This window comes from Cydia fagiglandana, chromosome 1 (assembly GCF_963556715.1).
Source record: "Cydia fagiglandana chromosome 1, ilCydFagi1.1, whole genome shotgun sequence".
In the NCBI taxonomy this organism is placed as follows: Eukaryota; Metazoa; Arthropoda; class Insecta; order Lepidoptera; family Tortricidae; genus Cydia; species Cydia fagiglandana.
In genome coordinates, this window is record NC_085932.1 from 26,076,371 (window position 1) to 26,099,297 (window position 22,927).

At 38.8% G+C, this 22,927-nt stretch overlaps 1 protein-coding gene across 1 annotated transcript in view; it reads right to left on the reverse strand.

The window, feature by feature from the left end:
- The window catches only part of LOC134668227 (titin-like), a 70,311-nt gene that overhangs the window by 23,953 nt on the left and 23,431 nt on the right, over window positions 1-22,927 (reverse strand). Inside the window, exons 4-5 of the mRNA XM_063525728.1 lie at window positions 11,132-11,243; window positions 1,827-1,906 (exon numbers count right to left, since the gene is read on the reverse strand). Of these exons, the coding sequence (XP_063381798.1) occupies window positions 1,827-1,906; window positions 11,132-11,243 (192 nt within the window). The remainder of the gene's footprint in view (window positions 1-1,826; window positions 1,907-11,131; window positions 11,244-22,927) is intronic.

Consider the following 22,927-nt stretch of genomic DNA (forward strand, 5'->3'; position numbering starts at 1 on the left):
AGAAGAATTTATAATTAAAAACTAGAAATGTAGAGCCGGAATAACATTACATCATATATTATATTATATCAATTTATCATATTCTACAAAGGGCCACCATATTGTTATTCAGGTCAAATTATGTAAACCATTGCCATTTTATGGCAACAGAATTATCGCCACATTGGTCATTTTCTTGCAAAATTTCGTGCTATTTGCATAATGAAGGGTAATTAGCAACCACTAACTGTCGCTATTAAGGCGCTAGATGCTCATGTGAAAAATGGTTTTAGAGACACAAAATGAAATGCACATTCAACTTCACCTATTTCACAGTTTTTTTTGTACCTAATAGTCATTCTAATTACAAACATTTTTATGAAAAGCGTTAGGTACTTATAAATTGACCGAAATGTAAATGACCGGATTATTTTACTTTAGCTTTTTTATAATTACTATAATTCGCATATACATAAACTCGTTAGATAATTGAAAAGTATGTTTGAAAGTCAATCGAAAAAAATATACAATTCCACCTTATTTCTGCCTTTTATACCGGGTGTGGCCTGTAATATGAACAAAAAAATTTAACTGTAGACTGTACTCCTCATACTGACCAACATTTGTTCAGCGACTTTTAAAAATAATTCGTGGTTGGATTTTTAATACACTTTAAAGTTTGTTCTAAGACGCAATGTTTTGCGAATTTTGTTATGTTTAAGGCGTGACAAGCAACGTCAATCACAATGATATGGCGTGGCGATCGCGTCCATTGAAGATAATATTAATTTTGTATGAAAAATAGGAAGTCTAAATACATCATATTTTTTTTTAAATTTGTTGAACAAAAGTGTCACCGTTTGAGGAGTACAATATGTTTTAATTATTTGCTCGTGTTACAGGCCACACCCGGTATAAATGTAGTCTGTTGAGTGTACCCTCGAAAAATATAATACAACCGAATTAAGAATCTTCTCTTGAGTTCAACACACGAAATTCGGGAGAGGCCTGTGCTAAAATTATCATCGCGCGTTAAATAAATAATAAGTTTTTCTCTTCCTTTTTATTCTACCCCAATTAAAAATCTTGGCAAACGATGCGGCAGGGACGGTCTTGGTTTTCTAATTAGGACATTTGCTTTCCAAAAGGTTATTTCGTTGCCCTTATTTCTATTGGGTTTGTGCCAAAAAGATTATCGACTTTCGTAATCTTATTATGACTATCCATTATTTTCTATTTTCTATTTAATTAGTTTTTTCCCATGTTTAGAGAATTGGGAATACCTACTTTAAGAAAGTCAGGTATGAGTTTAAGTGAGGATTTATTCACACTTAGTATCTATATAATCAAATTCATACAAACCTCATAGAAACAGGCCATTAATTTAATATGCAACGAGAAAATTAACACGACTTGAAGTGTGTTTTGTGCGTAATATCCATAACCTTAATTTCATTATAGCCGTTCCCATATTCTTCTGTCGATCTGAACGTGACGTATCTGACTTTAATGTTTTATTGCATTTGATCATATGCGTCTATCATTTCATGCTTTAGTTTTGAGTTGCAATATTTGCATTTCGTTTCTCAGTATGTATTCTTTGACTTCTGTTGTTGTTTTCTATCTGTAGGTATGTTTTTTTTATTGAAGTGTGCAATAAAGAATATTTGTATTGTATGATATGTATAATAAACTTGAAGCAGCAACGCAATGCAAAAAATATCCACGAAGTGAGTTATCGGCGTTAGAGAATCCACCGTAAACATGATTCAAATAATATTGTACATATAAGTTTACAAGGAATACACTCAAATTAAATTTAAACTATGTAAGTAGGTGCTAGGTACCTTGGATCTGCAGTATGCGTGTCTAAGTCTAGTGTAAGCAGCTCCAAGTTTTCATCATCAGAAACTCGCAGCCACGAAACCTGGAACAATTAACTTTGTTTATTTGTTTGCTTAAACTTCGTTCAGTTTGAAGTGGATCAGCTGCTCGTTGATATTTTGAGATTATATGTATAAATTTAATTTAAAACGCAACGGAAGCAGTTCAACATCATTGAATCTTGTTAGGTTGAAGATGTGAGTGGGTGTTAGGTATATTGCTAAAGCAAAATCTTGTGAAAGATTTATATAAACAACATATTATCTTATCTTATCTTATTGTTTTCGGGGGCCCTTGCGGATACACTTCGACCCATAGGGATCTTTTGTGCAGTTACCCCCTAGAAGAGATCCGTCAACTACTCAAGAGCTTTTCCCACCATATCCATGTGTCGGATGATGGAGCTCATGGGTAGCGTTTTAAAGTCCTTTGGTTCCAGGTATCCTGCTCCAAAGTCCTTCATTCTTTGTCTGGCGAGGGCGTGACATTCACACATTAAGTGTCTTACTGTCTCTTCCTCTTCGCCACACATACGACAATCGGTGTTGTCAGAGTGTCCCATCTTGGCCAGAAATCCTTTGACCCCGTAGTGGCCAGTAAACACCCCCGTTATGATTTGGAGTTGTCTTTTGCTAAGTTTCCAAAGCTTTTTGCTCCAGCCGGAGTCTATTCCTTGCATAAAGAGCTTTGCATGCTTTAGACCCGTCAGACTATCCCATTCTTCCTGGTGTTTAGTCTTGGTATGGTCTTTAATAGCCGTTGTGATGGTTCCCTGTGAGAGCCCCACGAATGGTTCCGGACCTATAAGGTTACTTACAGATCCGGCTCTGGCGAGTTCATCTGCATTTTCATTGCCTATGAATCCCTCGTGCCCTGGGATCCATACCAGTTGCACCCTGTTTTGCCTTCCAAGCTGGTTCAGAGCTTGGACGCCATTATATACCAGTCTAGAGTCCACTCTGGGAGCTTCGAGCGCTTTGAGAGCGGCCTGACTGTCGCTGAGTATATAGATATTCTTCCCTTGGGTTCGCCTAACTATATTCTCATGAACACAGGCAATTATAGCGAATGTCTCGGCTTGGAAGACAGTGGCGTAATTGCCCATGCTTATGCTACTACTAAAGTCATTTGCATAAATGCCTGCCCCCGTACCAGATTCTGTCTTAAACCCATCTGTGTACCATATAATGTCGTTTTCATCAGAGATTGGTGCTTCAAGACCTTCGGTCCACTCAGCCCTTGTTGGAATTTTAACGTTAAAATTCTTATGGAACACAAACTTGGGTTGCATCTTATCGCAGCCCATGTTCGTAATCCTTTCCATGAAATTGTCGCATTCCATGTTTGTGTGTTTGGTCTTTGGCTTGCTATCGCTCCAGAGTCCTGTTAGGGTCAACCTGTGTAGCGATTTCCGCGCCTCAGATTGTATCACTAGGTGTAGCGGCGAGAGGTCTAGCAGTACCTCCATCGCCGCTGTTGGCGTCGTTCTAAACGCACCAGTAATAGCCATGCATGCCGTTCTTTGTATTTTCATAAGGGCATCCCTGCATGTGCTCTTTAGTGTCCTTGGCCACCATGCCAGGCATCCGTACAAGATGATAGGCCTTACCATCATGGTATAGATCCATCTTAGTACCTTTGGGTTTAGACCCCACGTTTTGCCATAAGCCGATCTACACATTCCAAACACTCTAAGTGCCTTGGTGGTTGTTAGTTCGACATGCTTTCTCCAGTTCAGCTCTTTATCTAGTGTAACGCCTAGATATTTCACTTCATTGGACATATTACAACATATTACAAAACAACAAAACAACAACAAAACAAAACATAACAAAATTGAAACGACTATATTTTTATACGAAATAATTACTGATAGCTACAATATCTATACTTGTAACGTAACACTAAAAATAATTAAATGTGTCTCGTTTTTATGAATGACTATGACTGTATTAAGGTGTCGCATTAATAATTATGTCTTGTTTTCTTGTTATCAATAACATAATTTGAATTAAATTGTGCCATTTTGTCTACATATAAAAAAATATTATAAAACTAGTCAAAATTTAATAAAAATACTCTTTTACAAATAGGCCAATTTCAACGTACACTGGCAGCAAAATTATATCTGAATGATGTTTATATTTCATTTAGATGTCAGTGTACGTCCGAATTGACCTCAAAGGATCGAATTTATCTTCTCGGACAAATTTATCGTCAAGATCAAGACATGATTGAAATAACAAGTTCTTCAACTCACGTTAAAAAGGAATCATTAGTTTATATTTTATATTACACTCAAGAACAAAAATACCGAGTTTCTTTCTATATAGTAATGCTGTATAAAATAACCCGCCCACGTTGTACATAAGCAAAGCGTCGCAATGTTTTATGCTCGCATAGCTTTATATCACGTGAAGGACAAAAACATTACCTGTTTTTATTCAGAATAAATGTGGCGTTCCCACAGAAGTATGTTACGTAATGTTAGAATGAATTTAATTTACATATTGTTTCCGTAACATAAACGTAACAACATATTGAAGCACGTACCTCGATTAGTGTAAATGCATTCTACTCGCGACCGTCCCGTTTATCACTAAAGCACATTCGGTTAATGTTGATCACATGAATTAAGCAGCACAGATCATTAATGAACTATCCGTCCGTGTGCATGTTTGTTTACACGGATGCGCTAAATTATTGTAATCATTATTGACGAATTCATTATCTATTGGTATATATTGAGTCTGTGCCGAAAGAGAACTCGTAGTTTGTATTGGCCCCCATACTTTCCACGACTCTTCTCTTTGGGCGCAGACTCGACAGTTACATACTTTACTTCTAAATGGGTAGGCATGTAATAGATCACTCAAAATACGTTTTTACTTTGCTTATTAAAGAAAAAGAGATGTAACCATAGGTAGTTGATGAAATTAATAAAAGTTCTATTAGAAGGACATTAGTATTGTTTAAAATATTATAGCCCCCTACTCTTTGCTAATACATAATTATACCTCCCCTTCGAGCAACACGGAAGGGAGGCGGCATTCGCACTATTTCCCCTCTGCCGAGGTACAAGATTAGCGCGTCAATAAAATCTAGCGCGGGTAATAAAACTAGTTGCACTTGGATTTTTCACTAGACTGAGTCCAGACGCGCGCGTGAACACTGCTGCACAAAAATGCCTGTTTGCTCGGTTTTTTGTTATAAAAAGAGGTCGGGGACATCAAATTTACAAAAAGAAAGTGTTACATTTCACATGTAATATTTTTTTTTACATATCATACGTTTAATTACATTGAAATACAATTATTATATTTTAGTCTCAAGTAATTGTTGGATTTATCGATTTTACTCGCTCAGTACAAATTGCGGATCGGTCGAGCGACAAATCCGACTTCTCATCTCTCAGAATACAATGACATACTTCAAAGAAAATGTGTTAGTGTACGTGTTGTGACACTAGTCACTCGTCCGTACACAAAAAGAGATCGAGGTTTGCAAGATTTGTCTTTGACGTGTGTCATTTTCTATGTATTTGTGTCGTCATTACAGAGGGCCTACCGCAAACCACGTTCGACGTGTTGCCTCCCTGTCACACTTACGTATGAATTTACAAGTGCCATAGAGAGGCAACACGTCGAACGTGGTTCGCGGTAGGGCCTTTGATTGGATTTTGTATGTAAGTGTGTGAGAAGTGCGACTGTGTGCACCTTCCCCCCGCGAAAAATGGCAGAATGATTTGTACGGTGAGATATCGCTTGGGCCCCTCCCTTCCGACGTGTCGGAAGCCGGTGTTGCTCGAAGTACCTCCCTAATCTAAAACTTGTAAGGACAGAGTGCTGCTTGCATATACATAGAAAAAATTTGCAATTTAACATTGTCATGTCGAGGTTATCGACTTCCGTATGTAACCTTTGAATGTCAAATCCATTTTCCCCAAACAATCAAGCCATATCTAAGTGTTAGCTACACGTTGCTACAATAGATAGGTAGCAATTTCGTTTTAGTTATTCTGGAGGTCATTGTACGAGTAATATTGATTGATATAAGAAGCATTTCCTTTATTTATGCTTTCTAGTGTGTATGGTTAAAATTATCTACGTATTTGCTAAATTTTAAGATCGTGCAAAAAATCGAATACCTCTAGAAAACGTAATGTGACGCTTAATTAGGTACCTACAATTTAACACTATGATTGATCTATTTAAAACTTACCAGGTACAAGAGTCAGAAACTCGAGGCCCTTTCAGTGGAAACTTTCCAAAAATATACTTGATTAACTCGGCTCGGTTGTGTGTGTGAGTAAGTGAAAACCCTTGTATCACCAAATACCAGACTTTAACTTATAGTAGAGCTCTTGTTGATGGACTAAGTTATGACATTCTATCACTTTTCGCGAGTACTAAGTTTGTATCTTCCAATTATTTACTTTCTACAGTTCCAAGCTTCAGCGGTTTTGGACTTCTTATTATGATCACTTTATCAACAAAAACTAAGGCTTTTTATGTTTACTGACATAAATTTGATATTAATAATAATTATCCACGTAGTTAATAATATGAGTACTACATCATCATCATCATCATCTCAGCCATAAGCAGGGACCGTTACCGGTATTCTGACTACAGGTTATTATTGAGGTATAACCGGTGTAATTTGAATTTGGGTATTTATATCACTTAAGCTCCGAATAGAGGTATTCGAATACCGGTATTCAATAGTGTTATCGGTTTAGCCAATTGACAACAAATACCACTATTTGATAGTTTACTCCTAAAGCTATTACCGGTAATAACTAAGTGCCAATACCGGTTGTAGTAGTACCACGATTCGTTCCTTCGCTACTCGTCAAGGACGTTGTCCGGCCCGCTTGTAAAGTTGTAAATACTTAAGATTCGGATCTTAGAATGCCCGTTTTCATGTTGCTGGTGAAATTAGCTGTTAGGTGATGATTTTGACGAATACATTTTTAATAGCGTTCATTTGATTCTTTTAATTGTTTTTTAATTGTTGATTTAATTGTATTTTATTATGTATGTAGTTTATAATCTCAAAGATATGAGCGCTGATTAGACGTGCGCGCCGCCGCCATAAGGAGTACGCGCGCCGCCGCCGCCGCCGCGCCGGTAGTTTAAAATTCGCGCCGAATATTTTTTTATAAGACAGTATTATGCAGCGTTAAAATATGTAATAGGTTATAGTCCGATAAGAAATAGTTGAAAATTATTGCGGGCGCCACTTCCTACGTAACTCTCACATTTTTGACGTAAAATACTTACTTAAAAATGGCAATAATTACGTACTTACGGAATTTTTCTGGTTATATAATTGAATTTCTACTATTTTATGTCGCACCAACACCATACTAAGTCATTATTTGTCTTATTACAACGTAATGAACCAAATAGATAAAAAAATATTATTACGGATTTTTTTTCCTGTGCGTTCATCAAGACATCAAGAGACAGACCCGCGATTTCATTTAAGAAAGTTCTTACGAAAATATTGATAAAATTACATGCATTATTGTATACCATTGTTCAGATGTTGCTGCATCCTACGATACCCCGCTAAGTTTGATTTAATGTTAATAAAATGACGCCAATGACTGGTAAAATTTTACCACCTACGAGCTATAAACTTTTTGGAAAAATATAAAAATAGTAGGTTTTACTTTAGTTCATAACATAAGTTGACATTATCAGTAAGTGTATTTGTAATTAAAAGCAATTATTCTATAATAATTTAAAAAAAACATGATATTGACAAAAAAAAACCTTATGCATATAAAGTACTGTATATTCGGCAACGTCCAAAATACTAGACGTCTTTTCATTATGCAGCGTATCTTTTTATTTACACCGAACCTGGCAACATCCAACATATTTGTCATACCTATGTTTTTTTCGAAACTATTATAAATAGATTTTTTTCATGATTTTTCTACAATAAACAACCACATACCTAATAAGATAATAACACCGAAAAAATGATACTAACACAGTTTTTTAAGATTTTTTTCCCTTGTCGATTTAAGGGTTAAGCATGACTTTTCATTATACGTCTTAATATTGAAAAGTTGAAAACTTCCACGCCGCGCCGCCGCCGTGGATTTTTTGGTGGCGCGCCGTTGCCCAATTATTTTCGACCGGCGCGCACGTCTAGCGCCGCCCGATAGGCATTTAGCCGGCGACGGTTCGCCGGTCAAAATTGGTTGGCGGTGGCGGCGAATCGGTGGCGTAGCCTTGAAAACTTGGTTTATGCGAAGAGAATTCAAACCTTCTAATTTCAAGGATTATTTATTGAATTATGGTAGGAAAAAAGTTTTTCATGCCATGAACTGTAGATAAGCAGCACAATGAACATCTTTATATTGTGAGGTTACTGTTAATTGAATTTATCACTAATTCACTACACCTTATAAAACAAAGTCTCCCGCCGCGTCTGTCTGTAACTATATGAATGTATGTTCACGATGAACTCAAAACCTACTCAACTGATTTTCATGCGGATTTCAGCTATCAATAGAAAGATTTTTGAGGAAGCTTTAGTTTAGGTGTACAATTTGTTAAGGTTTTGTGTTATCCGTGCGAAGTCAGTGCGGGTAACTATAGTCAAATATAATAGTTATTATATGTACGTATCGCCAGGAGAGGTGAATGATTACACACACTGCTCGCACAGAGTACCTACTAATCGCAAAAATAGTATGAATGAATCAATGAGTGAATGCGACTTAAACGTACGATATTAAAAGCCTATAAAAAAAACCTTCAAGAAACTTTTTTACAGTTGATATCAACTTGATATTGGTACGAAATACGGAAGCCTAAAAAGAATATTAATTTCAAAATCTCACTGTCATTACATGATTTTGTTGTTGTGTGCGTGACTTCAACTATCGTGCTCATACCTTTACATTCAATTGTTGAGGATATGTTCTGGAATAGACGTATTAGGTTAGACTCCATATCACCTATTTCTTATTCATTGACATTGCCTGGCCACCGAATCGCTAACTACTGCCACATGTTTAGCTTAAGCATAGACAAGAGAAAGCATGCAGTCTAATATATATTAGCCAAAAAAGTTATATATCCGAACTTAATATAAGGTGCTAACAAATTAGCTACCAATATTTTTACAGCTGATAATACTCGACTCCTGGAGTATATTTAAGTATGAAACATTTAGGTTTTATTATGTTCTTTGAGAAAATTGGAAAACAAATTTGCTACGTAAAAACACCCTGTTAATGAGATAATTAAATGAGACCTCTTTTTAACTGGCCACTTCACGTTGATAAATGAAATGACACGTTGATGATAATGACATTTAACACAAACAATTGTTGGCAAAACAGAAAGTGTTAAACATCTTGTCAGTTAAATCATAGACAAATATAGTAAGCATAGAGTGCTCACTCCATACATCAGTTTTGGTACCAAAAAGACTATTATTTTCGTAATTGACATTTAGCATCGAGTAGCGGAATTATCAGTACCGCTACTTGATACTAGATGTCTCAAATGTCGCGACTCACGAAAATTGTATTGAACAACTATTTACAACTAATATTAAAGCAGAAGGAGTTGAAAATAAGTTCCAGTTAATCCTTGTTTAATATTAGCTGAAAGTTGTTGAGCATTAGACTTTTCGGTCGGTGCAACATCTATTGTCAAGTAGCAGTACTGATAATTCCGTTACTCGATACTAATGTTGACTACGAAAAGAATAGTATTTTTGGTACCAAAACTGATGTATGGAGTGAGCATGAGCACTCTATGTATTTTTTCTTTATGTGGTTAAATGCACGTAATGATTATTTTTAATTAATTTTATTAATATAATTTTAATTTATTTTTTTGTTCGGTAAATAAAACAAAAATATGATATGAAAAGTTTTCTTGATTTCTATTTAAAGTTAACTGTTTTTATATAAAGTACCATCTCTTAAAATATCGATACCTACAGCTTGGCAAAAAAGAGTAGAAATTAAAAAGTGGCAACATTGTAGTGTCGTCCCTTTCAAACCAATTTATATAAGAAAACGGGACGACACTACAGTGTTGCCACTTTTTAATTTCTACTCTTTTTTGCCAAGCTGTAATTTGTTAGCACCTTATATAAAAGCAATAAATTCCCGATCAAACTAATCTGCATAGCATTTGCAACGACAACGTGTGTAAATATCATCGTTAATGTCAAATTTCTATGAAAATATGACGTTTATATTATAATAACACTCCCTCACTTTGTTCTGTTCAAATCGGTGCAAAGTTAACTTAGACAGACTCTAGTATCTAACAAGGTCACGCCGATGCCACGGCGATAGCGCAGTGTCGGCAGCGGCGACGCGAAAATTTTGGCGGCGGCGGCGGCGCGAAAATTTTGATGGCGGCGGCGGCGCGCCGGCGCGGCGCTCATATTTCATATGGAAATGTTTTCTGGGGTTAATTCTTTTCATTAATTCATTCATTAACCTCGTGCTTTGAAACGGTCGCAATTTCGAACCACTTGCTACGCTCGTGGTTAAATTATGAAATATTTCGCTTGTACTGCGATCAATATTAGCATGAGGACTTAACAACAACTTTAACCTCTTGTCGCAAAGTTTTTGGTTACTCTTTGATCAAGTGCAATGAATACCGGTATTAAATACGATAACCATTACCGGTATACTGAATACCTGTTATTATTGAGGTATTAATGAATACCGGTATTTCATTATGTCAATTAGTGTAGTTTAGCGATAAAGACAAAAACGGAATGACAGCAATACCTCTAATTCGAATATAGGTATAACATTTTAACCGGTATTCGTTTGACAGTTTATATACAGGTATTTAATAAAACCGGTTATACGGTCCCTGGCCATAAGACGTCCACTGCTGAACATAGGCCTCCCCCTCTAGGGTACTAGTCCATCGCTTTTACCCCATAACCTAGTTCATTTTAGATCCCATCGACTCTGAATAGTCCTTACACCCTGGCGGGTGCTGCCTCTGCTCAGTGTACCCCTTACATTTCATTAAAGTGTTAAAATGTTGCCTTCGGCTCCGCGCACGCCCCCAAAAATCCGGAACACCATTGTTCCGTGATGGGAAAGACATAGGTACTTATAAGATAGTGGTTAAATGACCCTATTACTGAATAATACTTGTACTACAGTGGATTTTAGTTAAAATTCTCCAGTTGTATTTAGTTATGTAGGTATTATACTTTGTGCTACTACGTGTGTTGTATGAACAATCAAACATACCCTTTTATCTCTTAGAGCGGTTACGCGACAATCGAATACGACAGTCGCACCCGTATCGGCATCTAGTGTATCATCTGACGTCACGTCGCCTTCAAACGACGGGGCGCGGAATCTGGAACAACCGTACATACAAATATTTATATACTGTTACTAGTAAAATGCATAAAGTACATTTCAGCATATGTGCCCGGGGATCGAACTAGGTATGTCGTTGTTAGAAAGCGGCTGATTTCTGACTCCAACACAGCAGGACATAGGTATCTAAGTAAGAGACAGTTAGCGACTTAATTTCTAATGAGAATACATAATTATACAGGGTGTGTCTGACCATGGGGCTTTAAATCCAGGGCTCGATTCTACTCGCTAAACTAAGCTACTTTTATTATGGCACCAACCCCGAAATCCCGAATTTTTTTTTTACATTTTCATACATTTTGGCTGATCAGATGTCGACGTTTTCTATGGAAAAGCCAAAAAAATTTCCCCGATTTTATGGTTGGTCCCTCAGTAAAAGTAGCTCAGTTTAGCGAGTAAAATCAAGCCCTGGATTTAGTTAAAGCCCCATGGTCAGACACACCATGTATAACTTTAAATATCGCCTAGCAGGGTTACAAAATTACTGCTCTTTTTTGTTAAGAAATCTCTAAGAATTGTCTCAATAATGAAAATAAATAGTTACCTGAGTTTACGGTAGTCTATTAGATTTATTTGCATGTTGTATGCTTATTATACTGAACTGGATGAGCTACTGTCAGGTGACGAGGTTGCCCTTGCTATTAAACAACAGCAAAATAAGCGTGTGGCCGGCATCGACTTTATACCAGGAGAACTGATTAAATATGGCGGCGAGGAGTTGGGCGTTTTTAGAATTAGAGTCCGTCACGTAATGGAATTCCACACACCAAAAAAAAATTTTTTTTTACTAAAAATGGGTTGAATTAAATCTACTATTAATATATTTTATGAAAATGTTACTTTCTTTCTATATACATTATTTATATTCTTAATAAATCACTTTAAACTGAATGACAGCCAATGTGACGATCCATTACGTTACAAATTTTAGGCAGGTTTTAAGTGAAGATCGGAGTGTTTTAAGTGAACCAGTTTTTATTTATTGAAATACAAAACAATATTAATTTTCTAAAAACGAATAACAACTGCAATACTAAGTATTACAATAAAGTTATTTAAAGAAGTCTTTCCAATACGTCACATTTTTCGTTTTAATTGTTGCTTTGCAATCATTTTTTTATAAAAAACGTAAGGTAAAGGTATTATAAAAAGTTGTTTTTAATCATTATCATATATTATTCTTGCAAATGAGATCGAAATCAGTATCAATTATCCTAATAATTAATATAAATTCTAATAAAATCAATCACAGCCACAGTAGGACAAAGTGACGTTATGGACCATAATATCGCGTTTAGGAACTACATGACGGGTTTACATGTGCGGATAAATAGCTACTTTTTTAATACCTACTTAATGTTGTACTAAATTAAATAATTTAGTAATTAATACCTATTATTATAGTTTAACTTAACAGATTTTAAAATTTCCTGGAGTAATTATGCTTTCGACTGCAGCAGTATTGCAGCACGAAAATACTGCCGACTGCAATACTGCTACAAAATCAAAATAGATGTTGCTGCCCAGTTTTTTGACATTTACAGTCAGCAGTATTGTCGTACTGCAATACTGCTGCAGTCGAAAGCATAACCTGCGCCTGCCAGCGTTTCTTAGGTCCAGCCGCCACTGGTGCTAAGTAATTACTAGTAGGTCGAGTAGTTAGAAGAATATAGCTAGAATAAAATTATTTGTCTTTTTAATATCACTCTACCTACTATAGTTTGGCAACTTAAAATGACGGCATGTAAACCGTGCATTTTCATTCCATACGTCACGTTTTTTTGTTCCACTAATACATCACGTAACGTTTTGGATGTGACGTAGGCATGCCGGTTGGTTAATAAATCGAAATAGCGGTCTGATCGTTTGAATTTTCTTAATTATAATTATTTGATATCATACTACACATAATAATCTAACGTAATTCATAAATATTTAGTCAATAATTGGCTCCTTATCTTCAGTTTAATTGAGTTCGTTGTGGAAAACAAATTTCTGCACATCGTGACGCACAACCTACACTAGCTTTTTTCGAGCCCAATTGCCTTGTAAAACCTAAACACCGGGTAATTATAGGATCATAATGTTACGATCATCTAAAAATCCGTATGATATTAGTAGATTTTTGCTACTAAGTTGGTAAAAACTCCGTGACGTTGGTGGAAATTTCCACTACGTCGATATTGAAGGACAACAATAAATTAAACTTTAATGCATATTTTTACTTTAGGTGCTAAAAAATAAGGTTTTTAATAGATTTTGGCTGGTACGTTCTTATCACACAACAACCAGGTTCGGGCCTAGAAGGAGGCAGATATATAATATTTGGATCCAAAGTATGCAAAGTGTGCATGGGACACTCAAAAATCATCTCCCTTTCTTCAGTTTTTGTACATTTTCTTTACTTTAAAGTACCATTTAATCAGTTTTTTTACCATAAATACTCAGATAATAAATCACTTTACAATTTTTGTATACATGTAGTACACTTTAAAACAGTATTTGACACTAAAAAAGTATACCAAAGTCGTAGGACAGTGATATTTTACCCAAATATTTTTTTCCGAAAACGCCCAGTTGCAATCAGCTATGTGGAAACTTTTTGTTCTTATATGGGAAAAGGAACAAGTCCCTCATGACTTCAAGGTCTCTCGCATAAGGGCGTTGTATAAGAACAAAGGTGACCGTTCTGACTGCAATTCCTACCGTGGTATTTCGTTGTTATCGGTCCCAGGGAAAGTCTTAGCCAGAGTCTTGCTGAACCGCCTAATGAATATATCCGAAAAATTGCTTCCGGAGACCCAGTTTGGCTTCCGGCCTGACCGAGGCACCTGTGAAGCTATATTCTCTGTGCGTCAACTAGAAGAGAAAAGCAGAGAGCAAGGTCGTCAACTGTTTCTCTGCTTTGTTGACCTCGAGAAGGCATTTGACAGCGTGCCTCGTGAAGCCCTCTGGATAGTTCTGAGCAAGCTTGGATGCACGGAGAAGTTTGTAAGGCTAGTGAGACTCCTACACGACGACATGGAGTGCTGCGTTGCTACCGACGACGAACAATCGAACTTCTTCCCCGTTACGTGCGGGGTGAAGCAAGGTTGCGTCCTAGCACCCACTCTGTTCGCGTTGTATTTTTCGGTCGTAGTCAAAGAAGTCTTACACACATGCTCTGAAGGTGTTCGCGTCCGCTATCGCACTGACGGCAACATTTTCAATCTGGCTAGGTTTAAAGCACGCACAAAAGTCTCATACGCAGTGATCACAGAGATCATGTATGCAGACGATTTGTGCTTTGTGACTGAGTCCCCGGAAGGCATGCAACAGCTCATGTCCAGCTTCGACGAGTCCTGTCACAGATTTGGGCTCAAGATCAGTGTCAAAAAGACTGAGGTGATGTCGCTGGACGTGCTCAGTCAACAGACACTGGTCGTTAGACTCGGCGAGGACCAGCTGAAGCAGGTAGACAAGTTCCGCTACCTGGGGAGCACTTTAACATCCAAGTGCGACCTTGATGCCGAAATTAACAACAGGATCGGGGCTGCGGCTGCAGCTTTTGGCAAGTTAGACCACAAGGTCCTCAGCTCACACGACTTAAAACTGGCCACTAAAATATCCGTGTATATGGCAGTCGTGCTGCCCAACCTTCTATACTCCGCTGAAACGTGGACCGTTTATCGCCGCCATATTCGCATGCTGGATCGATTCCACCTCAGATGCCTACGCAAGATACTGAAGATCCGATGGTCTGATCGTGTTCGGAACACCGAAGTGCTGCGTAGAGCAAATGTGGGTGGAATCGAGGTATACCTCATGCGACGTCAGCTCCGGTGGTGCGGCCACGTTTCACGGATGAACGACCAGCGTGTGGCTAAGCGCATCTTTTATTCCGAACTTGAGGAGGGCAAGCGGAAACAGGGCGGCCAATTCCTCAGGTACAAAGATGTGCTTAAGCGTCACATGAAAAAGTGTCGTATAGAGCCCTCGCGATGGGAGCAATAGGCAGCCATAAGAACTGAATGGCGGGCAGCAATAAATGCCAACGTTACCGATTTTGAATCGCGACGGCGCTTGGAGCTGGATGCCAAGCGCGACCAAGTAAAGGCCAGACCACCTGCGGCAATAGATTATAATTACACAAATGGTGTGCTCACATGCCCGCAATGTTCGCGAACCTTAAGTAATAAGATAGGCTACGTCAGCCACCTGCGAGCACACCAGAGACAGCAACGGAGTTGACAGCAGTCGCCGTGGCCGAATCGGCCGAGGAGTTATTATTATTATTATGTGTGTCATTTACATAATCTCGGGACCATGGGGTCCCGGACGTTTGGTAGGCGTGCGTGGGGCCGAAGCCAACACGTAGAGGCCCCTTGTAAATTGACAATTAACTCTAAGTGTGATGTGACACTAACCGACGATTACCCCTGTTTGCGCTATAGTAGTGCACCCAAGGACAAGCCCCGGTTAGTGTAGGACTATTGCAAGAAAAAGGAACAAAAAGAACTGGGCTATTGGGTTGAGATGCTAATGGACTGGTAACTGACTATGGAAGAAACTATGGCACCTGCCTTGATCATATGTTATAAAAACACGAAAAATAGGCAGGTGGTGACTCGCCAACTCACAATATGGGTCCCCGAAAACGGCCGCTCGCACGGAGCGACAAGGGGACAACATCGCGTGAGCGGCTCAGGGTGTGGAGAGGTGTGCACCGCTTTCTACCCAGTGGCTGTAAGCAGCCACTGTGCCAACTCGCGTCTTAGGCATGTTTCACTTCCACCCTGCGAGCATATAGCTCTGACACCCCACTCTGGACGGCCGGTTAAGGCAAGCCAGAGGTGAGAGTCCTGCGGCCCCTGCTCAGTGTTCACTCCAGCCGGCCATTATTATTATTATTTGTATGTCTTTTCCATATCTCGGGACCATGGGGTCCCGGACCTTTGGGAGGCGTACGTGGGGCCGAAGCCAACAGCGCAGAGGCCCTTTAAGACACTTTAATCTAAAAGCAAGGGATACACGTGGCGGATACTATCCCCGAACGCACAATGTGATACATCAAGAGATGGTCCCCGCCAGGTGCAAAGACTATTGCAGTGCAGCACTTTTGTGCTGCGATGGGAACTAAGGTCATGGGCTATAGATTTGAAAGTTGGATGGACTGGATAATTGGCTATGGGAGAGACTAGCGGACACCTGCCGTGACAATCAGTCTCAAAATTGTATAAGACAGGTGGTGACTCGCCAACTCATTGAGTGGGCCCCGCAATGGCCGCACGCACAGTGCGACAACAGGGCAACACTTTGGAGCGGCTGTGAGGTTGTCGAGAGGTGAGTCTGCGGTAGCCAGATCCCGGTAATCCGTTCAAGGGCCGCCGGCGTTATGACATTTTACACTTCCAACCTGGAGCATAGGTCCCGCTCTTGCGACTCCACTCTGGCCGGCCGGTGAAGGCAAGCACAGAGGCGAGGGCCAGATGACAGGGCCCTCTGGAATAGGGGTCCGCGGTGTCGCCACTCACCGTCAGCTCGCCACAAGCTGCCCCCGCGGGGTTATTATTATTCCTTCTTTATTCATCATTTCTCTTAGGCTAGGGTTTTTATAATATGAATATAAAAGTAAAATATAAAAACACTTACAAAACAATAAAAAATACATATAAACACATTATAAAAAACCTAACCTAGGGTGCCGCCAGCAGCGGGGCAAGGCCCAAGCTACCGGTGGTCAGGGCTGCAGAGAGAGGAACCGACGTACTATCCGCGCCGTGTCCAAGATCACCGCCTTCTGCATCTGTCCCTTGATCCAACCACCTAGCGAGAGTCTCTCGAGATGTTGGTCGAGACTCTTCGCTATTAAACCGTTCACTGAAACGACTATCGGGACAATGATCGTCGAATCAACATCCCACATGGCGGTTATCTTGTGAGCCAAGTCTAGGTACTTACTGGACTTGTCCTTCTCGGCCTTCACGAGATTCTCATCATGGGGGATGGTGATGTCAACGAGCACGGCCCGACGTTGCGGTCGATCTATTATCACAATATCAGGCTTATTGGCTACAATAGTCCTGTCAGTGATGATAGATCGATCCCAATAGAGCGTGGCACGACCATTCTCGAGAACAGGCGCAGGTGAGTACTTGTAGTACGGTACTTCGCGGTCCACAAGGCCATATAGAAGGGCAAGTTGCTGGTGAATAATCCTGGCTACGAGATTATGTCTGTGCAAGTACTCGCCGTTAGCAAGATGAGAACAACCGGAAATGATATGCCTGAGTGACTCTCCGGGACGGCGGCATGCCCGACAAATGTCGACCGTACCGTCCTTCAGGATATATTTCCGATAGTTGTTCGTCATCATCACTTCGTCTGCAATTGCACAGGCAAAACCCTCGGTTTCTCCGAAGAGGTCCCCGAATCGTAACCAGTTCACCGACGCGAGCAGGTCCACATCGGGTCCCGTGAGGGCCTTGTAGAACCGCCCGTGTAGCACCTTACTCTCCCATGCCGCCTTGCGATCCGCAGTACTTAGTACCACAGGTTTGCGCCAGTTCTCGTTTGCCAAGGAAAGCAATTTATTATTATTATTATGCTTTTTTTTGTGTCTTTTCCATATCTCGGGACCATGGGGTCCCGGACCTTTGGGAGGCGTACGTGGGGCCGAAGCCAACAGCGCAGAGGCCCTTTAAGACACTTTAATCTAAAAGCAAGGGATACACGTGGCGGATACCATCCCCGAACGCACAATGTGATACATCAAGAGATGGTCCCCGCCAGGTGCAAAGACTATTGCAGTGCAGCACTTTTGTGCTGCGATGGGAACTAAGGTCATGGGCTATAGATTTGAAAGTTGGATGGACTGGATAATGGGCTATGGGAGAGACTAGCGGACACCTGCCGTGACAATCAGTCTCAAAATTGTATAAGACAGGTGGTGACTCGCCAACTCATTGAGTGGGCCCCGCAATGGCCGCACGCACAGTGCGACAACAGGGCAACACTTTGGAGCGGCTGTGAGGTTGTCGAGAGGTGAGTCTGCGGTAGCCAGATCCCGGTAATCCGTTCAAGGGCCGCCGGCGTTATGACATTTTACACTTCCAACCTGGAGCATAGGTCCCGCTCTTGCGACTCCACTCTGGCCGGCCAATCAAGGCAAGCACAGAGGCGAGGGCCAGATGACAGGGCCCTCTGGAATAGGGGTCCGCGGTGTCGCCACTCACCGTCAGCTCGCCACATATTATTTATTTAGGCGGCCTTAGACTAAAAAAATATGTATGAAAAATGTTACTTGACAAAGAAAAATTACCTACCTACCGTGAATTCTGAACAGCGGCAGATGTATAAAACTCATTTTCGTTCTTAACAAGACAATTTACGAGAGCTCGCTTTTGATATTTATCTGCCGAATTTGTGTAAACTGAAAACGGGTGGCACCGTTTTTTATAAAGAATATCTACGGAACTTTCGTTAAATTTTCAGGTATTGGATCAAATACAGAAATTGTGTTGAAAAACCCAAGAAAGTAGCCATTTATAAGTCTGCTAGTGTTGAAACGAGTGAATTACATGTTGGATTTGTATCCCTCCACCACACCGTCCACGCCCATATTCATTATGTGTTTAGTAGGTAAACGATGCTTTGCCTGACCATTAGATATTTAGTATTTAGATGTCGAATTCTAGATATTGTACCCGCCAAGGACAAATGAAGGCAACAAACTCTAGTGAATATGACAGAAAGCGAATAACGCTTTATACCGAATCATTTTGCTTATGATGAAAGCGTTCTCGGTGTCTATATATTTATACATGTAAGATGTAAAGTCTTTGTAAAACTTTATTTACTAGATTGTTCATCAATATCCCGACGTAGCCTTGAAGCCGAAACTAACGCTGGGCCCGATTCGGATTTTGAAATAGATATCTATTAGATATCTTTTAGACATCACCAAGATACGATAACGATATGTTTAAGAACTAACCTGTCAAATTTGACATTTGCTCGATTCTGGAGATACTCTTGAACGATTTCCACAGGATATGACTTAGAGATCCAATTCACATCTAATAGATATCTTACTTTATCTTACGTAAAAGTGACATTGATTGCCCGAATTGCGCTGCAAAAGAGAACTAGTTGATATCTAAACTATAACGTATCTAGAATGGATCTAGTACGTGTCGTCTCTTGTGAATATCTTGAAGTTCGAATACGGGCGGAGGGCTATCCGGTGTCGTCTTTCAATTTAATCATACTTAATAAACTGTCGGTTATTACTTAATTTGCGAGTTGCGAAATGCAAAATGAATGCTCATCAGAAAAAGTAGTAGACGCCGGCGCCGCTGTCACCACATATGACAAGAAGGATTGTTAAGTTAGGTACTATACCTAAATAAACTACATTTATCATTAATTAAAATATATGTTACTAGCTTAGAGCATTTAATAACTGGAGTGGCCATTAAGAGATCACCCCTCTGCCGAAAAACTTGCACAATTGTGCAAACTTTTGTATGTAACGACATGGCTATTCATGGAAATAGCAATACATTTGAGGTCCCCTCCCCCGCAAAGAAAATGACAGCGATGACATCTCATCAGGCGATTTGTCTATTTACTTTTAAAAAATCTACCGTCAGACGTTTTATTGTGAACATTATTTTTGTGCAAAGATCATTAAAAAGTAGTAGATTGTTAACCAAGGGTTTAAGGCACCAATTTCAATTGAGATATGTAGTTAGGCGCTCGAACGCAGTTAAATACTCCACTTAAAAAAAGAGCTTTTAAGCGATATCAGCAAGCCTCATTATTTAAGACATCCCAGGGATGAAAGTAAATCTTTACTGAAAATTAAAACATACTTAGTCCCGCTTTTGTCGTGTTCATTTTCCGCTCGAATCCTTATCTCGTAGCCGTTTTTCTTATTTAGCCTAAAAGTTTTTAAGACGAAAAACCCTATAAAAATATATTAAGTCTATTTCGCTAAGGCACTAGAAATAAATGAGGTCCAATGTATTTGGATGACGCAAACAAAATAAATGTTGAGAATACAAAAAAATAAAAGTCTTATTCTGCTTCTAACAGTAGGAAACCCCTAATCAAAAGCAATTCCCTCAATTACTCGTGTTATTTTTATACCATTATTGACAGTAACTATTTCTTTTCTTTTAGTAGGTACTAGATATTTTTTTCATCATAAGCTAAGGTTGAGAGTCCGTTAAATTGCTTATGACGTGTATTTTATTCTATTGTCAAGAGGGAAACATAGCAATATCAGCAAGTGTGTTTTCCTGTTGAAAGGAAACCCTCTCCTATTTAATGGAGAAGCATGATATTGTGTACTTGTCTTATGCCAGAAATTTCAACTTCATTTTGATGACTCACTTGTTGAGAAAGGAATCCGTTACGGGGATGTTGTTTGCTTAATAAGGATGTAGAAAGCGAACACTTTTAGAAAAGTTTTTTCTAAACGTCTCTGTGTGTACCGTAAAATGGGGTGAGTAGGGATTGCGAGAGCAGTTGGGATTTAAATGGGATAAGGAGGGATGGTAGGGGGTGGGATGGTATTTTTAGACCAGAGTTATCACATTGTTACGTAAATAGTTTATTCTCTTAAAAGTCAAGCTACTGTAATATTGTGTCAATTCTAGCAATTGTAATCTCATTCAATCCCTCTTCCTCCTAACTCCGACTACGGGGTGAGCTGTGATTTCCGACTATTTTGTGTTCATCGTAGAGTCTAGGAAATGAAACGACAAATTATCACTGAAAAACTAAAGTTCATACTACCGGAACACTTTTCAAGTATATATAATAAATAAATCAACGTGCCACATATAAAAATAAACTTTTATTGAGGTTTGAACTTCGGATTTGTCCCAACTCACCCCATTTTACTTTACATATCTCTGCATTTGTAGTAGGTATATATGTCGCAGTAAGATAGATATAGCCGTTATATAGTTATAACCCTAGGGATATAATTATATGACGTAACATAGTTATACGAAAGTGATTCATTACTATCTTACTAGGTATATAACTATAATACGGCTTTAGTTTAGTCATATAGTTATATTACTGGATTAAGTTTAGTGAAATAATTGTAAGTAGGAGTGCAGTGGTGCGGCGGAGGTATAGTTATATCCCTAGGGATATAGTTATATGCCGTATAGTACGTAACTACGTATTATAATCATATTCCTAGTAAGATAGTAATTGTAGGTATTAGGAGTGCGGCAGTGTGGCGGAGGTTTAGTTATATCCCTAGGGATATAGTTATATGCCGTATTATAATCATATTCCTAGTAAGATAACTATTATATATATTTTCATACTGCTATTTTTAAGGGCTTATGAGGCATTGCGATCGATTCACGAAAGCTGGCGCGAGATTTGACAGAATTTCAATTTATTTATTTATTTATTTATTTATTTATTTAGAAATTTAATTCAGGCAACAAGGCCCATATTACAAATACCTTACAGACTAACATACATATGTATTTTATAAACTTAAAACTAAACACTATTTAGACGATAAAACGGCGTGGCTCCGTTGCATCGGCTGCTCTTGTCAATGAAAATAGCTGTCACTCAGTAGAAATCTCGTGCCAGCTTTCGTGAATCGACCTGTACTTTTACATAATATTGCTAAAAAGTATTATACGGCATATAACTATATCCCTAGGGATATAACTATACCTCCGCCGCACCGCTGCACTCCTACCTACAAGTATTTCACTAAACTTAATCCAGTAATATAACTATATCACTAAACTTAATCCAGTAATATAACTATATCACTAAACTAAAGCCGTATTATAGTTATATACCTAGTAAGATAGTAATGAATCGCTTTCGTATAACTATGTTACGTCATATAATTATAACCCTAGGGTTATAACTATATAACGGCTATATCTATCTTACTGCGACATATATATAATAGTTATTTGTTTTACAAGGGGGCAAAGTTGTTGTTTAACCGCTCGTGCTAATATTGATATCCGAACAACCGAAAGATTCCAAAATTGAACCACGAGCGTAGCGAGTGATTCGAAAAATGTAATCTTGAGCGTTGCGAGGGTTTCAAAGTACGAGAGTTAAACAAAATTTGCCCCCGAGTGAAACACAAAATTTTTCACCACACCAACCCGAAGCAAATATTAAATGTAATATATCAAACAAAATCAATCCAAATAAAATCCAAATGTTATTAAATATTTAGCATCCAAAATCATCATTTAAAAGTCGATTCTACCAGCAAACATACGAAAACAACACAAAATTTGCATTTGATTACTTTGCCTCACATGTGAATAAAATGCAAGTTTGCTATCAGTTTTTGAAGTGCAAAGTAAGCCTTTCCGAGCTGGTGTGGTGAAAAAGCTATTATTAGCATAGTGTGCGTCAATAAATCATCTGGATACCAACATCGACAAATATGTAGGTATCTCAATGAATTTGAAAATGGAAACCCCTGAAAATGCTTATTGCTTTCCTTTTGGTAAACACAAAAGTCAGAAGACTAACACGCACGTGTAATACAAAAGGCTTGTTTTTCACAAAGGGAAAAAGTGTGACTGAAACGAGAGCCGTTTCATTCAAACTGGTAACTTGTAGACGTGCGCCGCGTACGAATCAACGGAGGTTATTACACCGCCA